We start from the raw sequence: 9672 nt of genomic DNA, 5'->3' as shown, positions 1-9672 counted from the left end.
TCTGAGACCAAGAGACTGATCCAGGGTTACAGGTAGTAAATATCTGAGGCAGGATTTGTATTCAGGTCTTTCCCACTTAGAATCTAGCACTCCATTTTTTTTTTCCAATCTTGTTGATGGGATTGGGATCTGGGCCCCAGAAAGGAAAAACCCTGGACTTTCCCACATGGCCAAATCTCTGGCATTTGCCTGAGGCTATAATCCCATCAACTGGCCTTTCATTGTGGCTACATCCAATCTCCCTATGGCCCCTGGCCATTTCCCACACTTAATCCTAGCTAGGCTCCATAGTCCAGGTCCCAGGAGTTCTGTTCACCCCAGTTTACTGGCCACTTGTATCCAGATCTCCTTAGGCCCCTCCTCCCATAACCCCAAACTACTTGGCCACTTCTAGATCCCTCCCACAGGCTTTCTGTATATAAGGTCCATGTTGTCTCCATTAAGAGGCTGGGATTCTTATAATCTAGCCACTGCTGGGATTCTTATAATCTAGCCAATAGTTTACTAATGTTCAGACTCCTTAAGAGTCTGCCCAATATGACTGGATGTTCTAATAAACCTCGTCTTTGGCTGAAAGAAGGCTTGGGTTGAATTCTTTCAGGCAGGACCAGCATGTTGTGATTTTGGGGTCCAAGGACCCCTGAATCCCTAAACTGCATCACTCTGATTTCACTAATGAAAAAATTCCCTCTACCAATACATATTATGAAACCAAGATACCTAATGACCTATATATGATTACCTGGTTTATTTAGACAATGCTGAATAATTGGCATAGACTTTATTTTCTCTTACTGACTTTCTCTGAATCTTGTAGTCTGTACGGTAGAGATAAGGACTGGGCCTGTGATTTCATTGTTATAAGAAATGCTTGGGTGAGGAAATCACCTCTCCCAATGCAGGTTGGCACTTATCTTACAGAGAACTGCCCAGAGTACATGACTTGCCTAGAGTACCATAGCCAGTAGGTGTTAGAGATGGGACTTGAATCCGAATCTTCCTGACTCTGAAGCCAGATCTCTAAGTGGTACATCATGCTGCCTCTCCTACCACCTATGACATGTTAAAAAGCATAGTTGTTGTCCTAGGAATGCCACAAGAATCCCCACACAGAACATTTGGAAAAGCCCCAGGATTCACCAGTGAGTGGTCACTGGATCATGCTCTGGAAATCCTTGCATTAAATAAATAAATAGTCCTGATATGTTGAGGTCTAGGGGTGCTGGTGTTTAGGTTTAGGGTTTTAGCGGTGCTGGGACCCCAAAATCACAACATGTGGATCCTGCCCGAAAGAATTCTACCCAAGCCTTCTTCCAGCCAAAGACAAAGTTTATTAGAACATCCATCACATTGGGCAGACTCTTAAGAAGGAGTCTGAATGTTAGTGAGCTATTGGCTAGATTATAAGAATCTGAGCAGTGGCTAGATTGTAAGAATCTAAGCAGTGGCTAGATTGTACGAATCTAAACCCATGGCTAGATTACAAGAATCTAAGCATCTTAATGGAGACAAGATGGACCTTATATACAGAAAGACTGTGGGAGGGATCTAGGAGTGGCCAAGTAGTCTATGAGGTAATAGAACTCCAGGGACCTGGACCATGTGGCCAAGGGAGAATGGAGCCTAGATAGAATTAAGGGTGGGAAGTAGCCTGGGGCCATAGAGAGGTAAGACAATGGAGGGCTAGGCTAGGTTAATCTTAATAGAATTGGGAGGTTGGGTGTAGGCAATAACAACTGACCAGTTGATAGGATTATAGCCTCAGGCAAACACCAGAGATTTAACCCAAAATCCAGGGTTTTTCCTTTTTGGGGTCTAGATCCCGTCCTCATCATTGGGAACCCCAAAATTCAAGGTCAGAAGACCTGGGTCCTACCTGGAAAAAATTTGACTCAAGCCGTCTTTCAGTCAGAAACGAGGTTTATTGTTTTGCCGATAGAAGCGGGCAGGCTTTTTAAGAACCTGCGCTATTGTAACACTTGTGTAGACTAGTGGGCCAGACACAAGGAATCTAAGCAATTTGGTAGCTGAGCCTGACCTTTTTTATAGTGTGGCCAATAGCTTGGGGGTGACTGGGAGGTAACTGAGCAGGGGTCTAGATGGAATTAAGGAGTGGTGGTCTAGGTTGGGGCCAGGTGCAGACAATGAGGGTCACAGTGAAAGGGCAGTTGCAAGGATTATTAGGGAAGGGCTCAGTGCCCCAGGACACCACCAGGGACCTGGGCCATGTGGGAAAGTCCAAGGCCTTTTAGGGATCCATCATTAGTGCCCCATCAGATAGACTAGGCTTTCTCTAGATGGGGAAAGTAGTCATGCCCTATGAACACTGAAGCTTTTCTCCTGTGTTTTTGCACCTACCTAATTGTTCAACTGGCTTTTAAATACATATTTTCACTATGAATTCATATTCACTTAATAGCTAGCATTTATATAATGTTTTAAGGTTTGCAAAGTGCTTTAAATTATTATTTCATTTCATCCTCACAACAATCCTGAGGGGCAGGTGCTAGTATTATCTCTGTTTTTAGATGAGGAAACTGAGGCCAGCAGGGGCTAAGCTAGAAAGTGTCTAGAGCGACATTTGCACTCATGTCTTCTGGACTCCAAGTCCAACCCTCTATCCAGTACATCACCTGTGCTTTAGACACACTACTAAAGTTGGATTTGTCTTAAGTAACTGCCAAGTACAAAGGCTTGACTTTCAGTGATGGGAGTACCTACTTGTGGAGAGAGAGAAGGTAGAAAAATTTGACTTTTGTTTAGTTCATTGAACAGTTTGTTGGCGAGGAGCTGGGTTTCAGAAGATTTTCCATGTAACAGTTCCTTCAACTCCAGATGAACAAAATGAATTTGGATACTATGACTGTAACATCTGATGATTTAAGTTGTTCTCTTTCCCTTGCCCAGCTCATCAGTTCTTAGTGTGTTTTGATGTCCAGGGAGCATAAAGAGAATTTCCCAGGAACTGTTTTTATCCATTAGCTCAAAGGAGAGCACTAAAACATTTATCCTCATAAGAAAGGCAAGTAGTTTTGATTTAGTCTCAATTTTCTGGGTAATTGCCTTGGGCCCTCATTTCCCTTTATGGGGGAAGATGATGAATTCCTGTCACAAACCAAGTTAAAGGAATTGTCTTATTATCCAGCTGTGTCACAGTAGAAAGGACCTTGAGTTTAGAGGCAGAAGACCTGAGTTCAAATCCCAGCTTGGCCACTTACTAGCTGTGTGACCTTGAGTAATACAGCTGTCTGCTTATTACATTTACATTTTGAATCTTAAATATCTTAATCACTTAAACGCTTAGAGCCTCAGTTTCCTCATGCATAAATAAATGGAGGTAATAATACTTATTACTTACCTCAGGTTGTAAGATGAGATAATGGATGAAAAAGCAGGTTGTGAATTGTAAATGTAAGTAAAGTTTAGATATAACAATATTAACTACCATTCTTGTCATTAGACAGTTAGGTGGCTTAGTGGATAGAGCACTGGGCCTGGAATCAAGTAAAGATTCATCTTCCTAAGTTCAAATCCAGCCTCAGACACTCACTATGTGATTATGGGCAAGTCACTTAACCTTATTTGTCTCCATTTTCTCATCTGTAAAAAATGAGGTGGAGAAGGAAATGGCAAACCACTACAGTATCTTTGCCAAGAGAACCCCAAATGGGGTCACAAAGAGTAGGAAGTGCCTGAAAATGACTAAACAAAAAGTATCATTAGGGATTGTATAAGGCACTGACCCACAGACTACTTGGAAGCACTTTGTAGCCTATCCTCGGTCCCTGGATTTCCACACTGTGGAAATCTCTGCCTTTAAAAAAATCCTTGGGGGCAGCTAGGTGGTGCAGTGGGTAGCTGGCCTGGAGTCAGGAAGACCTGAGTTCAAATCCGGCACCAGACACATGACATTCATTAGCAGTGTGACTCTAAGCAAGTCACTTAACCCCATTGCCTCTCCAAAAAACAAAAACAAACAAATAAAAATCCCTTAACTTAATGAACTATTGTCAAACAACAATCCCCTTGAAGGGCCCCAAGATGTAGATGAATTTGCCTTATTCTGTCTTAAAGGAAGTACATAATTCCCATTCATCCATTCTGCCATAATGAAGAGCCCTAAATGCCCTTTCATTTCTGAGATCTAGTCTTCTCCACTATTGAGTGACCAGACCTTGCTGAGACCACAGTCTTTGAGTAGGAAAATTGAGCATAACAGATTAAATGGCCTACTGAAATTCACAGGGGGACATCACGGTAAGGCTGGGTTAGGAACACATGGTTATCAAGTTTACTTATAACCCTTTGCTTAGCTTGGCTGACTTGAATCTCATATCTGTGCCTTGAAGAATCAAACTTGAGAAGGGGGAAAATTATAGAAAAGTTTACTGTGCACGCTAAAGCCAGGATATCCAAAGGGAGTATTGGACCTATGAGAAACAATTCAGTGACCATCAAATTAAGAGACAGGAGACCTGGGTTCAAGTTGCCACTGACTTACTCTGTGATCCTGGGCAAGTCACTTAATGTCCTTCTCTGTGCTTCAGCATCCTCACATGCAAAGTAGCAATTATAATCCTTGTCTCAAAGGTTTTTTTTGGGGGGGTGGAGTGGAGGGGAGAAAGTAGAAGAGAGGGCCAGACCTGTGACTTCATCACAGTAGAAGCACTCCCTTTGTGGGAATTTTTTCTATTTATGCCACTCTTCTTTAGTGTGTCTTAGAGTTGTCTGAGGCATCAAGAAATTAAGTGAAATGAATAGTTAAAAGTAAAAATATGTTTCCTGCATCACAATATGCATGATTATGGAAAGGTACAAAGAATGACATATTATGCAATCAGGCTGCATCCAAATTCCTGATTCTCACAGCCATGTGACTCTGTAGTCACGTCAGACCATCAGTGTTAACCCAGAAAGCCATATGACCCTGTGGGCCCTGCAGAAGCTTCTGTAACAGGGTAGTCTTTTAAAAACTATTTTTACATTAATTTTTTCCATTTAATTTTATTTTCAGCTCCAAATCCTTTCTTTTCCTCCTCTCCTTCCCCTACCCATTGAGAAGGTAAGAAAAACAAAATTGTTACAGATACATAGTGAGGCAAAGCAGGTTCTCACATTAGCCATGTCCAAAAAAAGGAGAGGGGGCTACGAAGGAAGAAAAGAAAACCTTAAATTTACACTCTGAGCCTATCAGCTTATTGTCTGAAGGTGAATGATGTGTTTCATCATGAGTCCTTCAGAATTATGGTTGGTTATTGTGTATAATAGGATATTCTAATGAGAAGACCATATAGTATCCAGAGTTGCCACAGTCTAGATATCCACTGATCAAACATTTGTTTGATGAGAAGGGGGGGAGAGGGAGGAGAAGAGAATAACATTTAAAGATAATTATTTTGTGTTCCCTGATTTTAAAAATCCATCCATACTCAGACTACCAAATGCTCATTCTTGAATATCCTTTTATGCTCATTACATTGCCAAGAAAAAGCTATATCTTGAAATGCCCTGTTCTTAGCATGGAGGGATTGCTACAGACTAAAAGAGTGAGAGAAAGAGGAGCATAATGGTGCTTAGGTGAGCATCTGCCTCCCTCTGTTCAGTGCTGCAGGCTTCAGGTATATGCACTCTTTCAGTACAGTGAAGTACCAAGTACTCTATGAAATCTCCTCTTACCACCACCCTTTTTTTCTTAATGCTTCAAAAGATCCACAATTCCATCAGTGTCTTTACTCCTTCCACCATTACAAATCACAATCCCTCCATGTTTTGTTAGTTGTTCTAGTCAAAAAAAGAAAAAGAAATAGAAAAAAAATTAAAAAAAAAAAAGCAACAAACAACCCTGTGATCTACCCTCTCTGCCAATAGCTAGGCAGTGGGGAGCCACATAATGTTCTTGAATAGAAGAGTTGCATGATCTAAGTGATGAGTTAAGGACGTTACACAGCGGGCAGCAGACGTGTGAAGGATAGGCTAAGTAGAGGAGAATCTACAACTAGATAGACCGTTTATTGGGCTGTTACAATAGTCTAATTGGTAAAAGATGAAGGCTGGAATTAGGCTGTTTGTGGCGGTGGGTGGGGGGACTGGTGAAGGAGAGGAAAGAGTCAAGAGGATTTCAAGGTCTGAGCCTGAATGACTGAAAGGATGATGGTGACATTAACAGAAATAGGGAAGTTGGTGGAAGGAGCAGGTTTTAGGAGGCAGATGAATTCAAGTTGAGGAATCTGAATTTCAGGTACTAGGAAGTCATGCAGGCAGAAAGGTGTCCATCAGGCATTAGGAGCTCTTGGAAAACATTGGGAATTGAGGGTCTGTATAGAAGCCAGTGCTCTCTTAGAGTAGCAATGAAAACAATCACGCCAGGTGGATTGGGGGATGACATAACTTCCCACAAGTCTGCTGAAGAGCTGTCAGCCCTTTTGCTTGATTCTCCTGGTCTATCTTTTTTTTTTCTTTTTTCCCTACCCCAGGAAGTCAAAGATGGCCAGGAAGATCCTCACAAACACCAGGGAGAGGTGGAGGCAGCAAAATGTCAACAATGCCTTTGCCAGGCTGAGGAAGCTCATCCCCACTCACCCCCCAGATAAAAAGCTGAGCAAGAATGAAACCCTGCGACTAGCAATGAGGTACATCAACTTCCTGGCCACCGTCCTGGGGGAGCAAGGCCTGCCACAGACAGGAGTAGCACCTCATGGGAGCGTGTTGGGACTATTCCAGCAAGTGCCCTGCTTGCCAAGCCTAGAGGACATGACCCCCCTTGAAGACTCTAGGGCTCCCTCACCTGAGCCAGACAGCCACCTCCCAGAACACCGGCCAGAACCTTCAGTTACAGAGCACTGAGCAGGGGGAAGTCCTCTGTGTTTTCTTCGCACCCCGCCACCCTCTACCCCCCACCCCCAAAGCAAGTTCAACAGCCTTATTTTACTCCATAGCTTGTTTCATGAATAAACTATAAGATATGATACTACACAGGCACAATGTTGATTGAAACCCTTGATGATTTTAATCTAGTTTCCATTTTCTCCAGAGTTCTTAACCTGGAGTCTCTGAACTTTAACAAGAAAAATTGATAATTGTATTCCAATGTAATTGTTTTCCTTTGCAATCCTATGTATTTTATTTTATGAATTTAAAACTTTATTCTGAGAAAGAACAGTCCACAGTCTTCACTAGACTGCCGAAGTGGTCCATGACTCAAAAAGGGTTAAGAACTCCTGATTTAGGAGGGAAAACAAATGATTCCCTTGGCTAGTGGTTTAGAGAGATGAATAGAAAACACTTCAGCAATAACCAGTTTTTAAAACAAGTTACACCTGAGCGAGTAAACTCAAAATTAATTCCCAGATAGAATGAGTTAGGAGACAGTTTAAAAACAAAGGCACCAGTGTAATAACTGTATGTCTTTGTTGATTAAGAGAGCCTTTCTACTTCATGCATATGTGATAGATGATATCTGTAATAAAGGAAGAACAATTAAAGAGTCCCAAGAACTGGAAAGGTTTTAAAGGCCACCTCGTCTAGTAACCCCATCATTTTACAGATCGTCAGAAATTGAGGGGCCCAGAGAGGTAAAATGATTTGTACACAGTTAGTAAATACAGAACTAAGATTTGATCCCAAGTGTTCTCCGAGTCTTTAATTCTTTTTCCACTATACCATCCAGCCTCTTACATAAATCAGATCCAATATTTATTTTTGTGGAAAATAATTCATTAATTATAAAATTCCTTAATTGCATGCATTATTAGTATCTTAAGCATCAATTGAGCCTGGGGCCCCTGATCATGAGATATGTGCAATTATAACATATGAGAGGAGATTCAAACGCTATAATTTACTGACTAGTGCTAATAACTTCAGTGAAAGCACTTCATGTAAATCGTAAATGATTGGAGTTGTAAAGCAAAACTCTAATTAATTGATTTGCTAGTTTGTCTTCCCTACAATAGAACATTAGCTCAATCCTTACTAAGATCAAACAAGACTACATATGTAGAGTGCATCGCAGACTTTAAATCATTATGGAAATGTGAGCTATTATCTTTCTTACTGTAATACAGCAAGCAAGGCAAACATATGGACCTGGCAGAATTCACTGTTGTGTACCACCCTCGTACCTAGATTCTAAGATGAATTGCCCCGCTCAACACAGGATATAGATCACTTCATTTGACTGTCTCTGTGACATTTTGTTTCCTTAAAGTTCTTGGCAATCCATTGGTTGTTGTTTTTTAAAAAAAACCTTCTGAGCTGCAGGTAGGAAATTGATAGATTTAAGATTAGAGATTTCTACTTTGCACATAATATCTGAATTTGAATTTCCTGTCACTCTAGAAGGAAAGTAATTTATTTTGGAGAGAATAAAACGAGCCTGGCATCTTCATTTCCTTAGTCTAGCTGTCAGAAAAAGACTGGATGAGGTGTCCTCCCCAAACAGGAAGTTGTTTCTGATACTATTTGACACCTGTACAAGTAGCCACCACAGGAAACAAGTTTTCTGTCAAAGTTGTTGATTTGCATTAGAGTTTTTTCCCTAGGAAAAGCATGAAAGACAATGGATTTTCTCCAAAATGTGCATCCTAGTGAAGATTTTCATGTAAACTAAACTTTGTCCAAATTTTTTTTTCATTACCCAATTGTTTGATTTTAAACCTTAAAGACTCAATGCATTCCCTGTCTCAAGAACCTCTCTCATTTGTTATAAAGTCAGCCTAGCACTTACTTGCTCTTCTAATCTTTTTAGGGTTTTTCAAACCTCACTTTACTTTTAATTTGTATCTGAGGAAGACAGAAAGTCTCATTGTACAGATGAGGAGGAGATAATATGACCTGCTAAGAATTAGCATAGTTTTATATTCTTCAGAATGCTGGCCTCACTAGTGAGATGGAAATGCACTTGTAGCCACCCTTTACGTGAGGGATATATTGCAAAAAGTTAAGTAGAAACTGAATTTCTGTAAGTTGAATTATGTTGTATGCTCTAGAGGAAATGGCTTTTTAGTGGAATCCTGAATCTTTTTGTAAAATGCAGAATTCTTTAATAATGTGAATCATTATCTCATAATGATCTGTTCTGTAAGTTTAGATTTTTGTATGTTGTCATAACTGTATTTAAAACACCTTCTTGCTGTACCCCAAAAGAGAGGCAGATGCATTCCATGCAGCTCTTCCTAATTCACATTAAAATGCATGACAAACAGGGATATTTAAAAAAAAATTTTTTTTGGCTCCAATTGTTTCCTTATATATCCTGTACACAGGATTAATAATCCTATAATCCTTTACTAGTAATAAAGTACTACTGTATAGGAAGTTGAGGACAGTTAATTTCTTCTTTTCTGAAAGTCTTAATGATTGGATTGCAGCTTCTTGAGTGGGGCCAGTGTCTTGACATTTACCAACTGAATAGGAGACCGAAGGGGCAAATCTGCTAAGGTATCAGATTTGTAGTCACAAATATGCAATCAAGGATCATAATCGAAATCAATGCAGTCAGAAATTAAAGTACAAATTCAACAAACATTTATTAAGCATCGACTGCATACAAATTGCTAGATTAGGCCTTATAGATAAAAAGCTTAGATTACACAGTCCTTGCTTTCATTTACTTTGGAGGTGTGAGATGGGTGGAATAAGACACAATCACAAATAATTACAATGTACAATATT

The 9672-nt window shown here is 40.4% G+C and overlaps 1 protein-coding gene across 1 annotated transcript; it reads left to right on the top strand.

Moving 5' to 3' along the window:
• The first annotated feature begins 6483 nt into the window (after positions 1–6483).
• Positions 6484–6843, top strand: TAL2 (TAL bHLH transcription factor 2). Its single transcript, XM_027862733.1, has one exon. The coding sequence runs from the start codon at positions 6484–6486 to the stop codon at positions 6841–6843; it is 360 nt and encodes a 119-aa protein (XP_027718534.1).
• Positions 6844–9672: the final 2829 nt, after the last annotated feature.

Source organism: Vombatus ursinus, unplaced genomic scaffold, assembly GCF_900497805.2.
Source record: "Vombatus ursinus unplaced genomic scaffold, bare-nosed wombat genome assembly UNPS02014770.1, whole genome shotgun sequence".
Taxonomy (NCBI): domain Eukaryota; kingdom Metazoa; phylum Chordata; class Mammalia; order Diprotodontia; family Vombatidae; genus Vombatus; species Vombatus ursinus.
The sequence above is the reverse complement of the archived record's forward strand: the minus strand, read 5'-3'. Positions and strand labels throughout refer to the sequence as shown.

Excerpts from the sequence above, each read along its gene's own strand:
- TAL2 (XM_027862733.1), top strand. The coding sequence starts at position 6,484 with ATGGCCAGGAAGATCCTCACAAACACCAGGGAGAGGTGGAGGCAGCAA.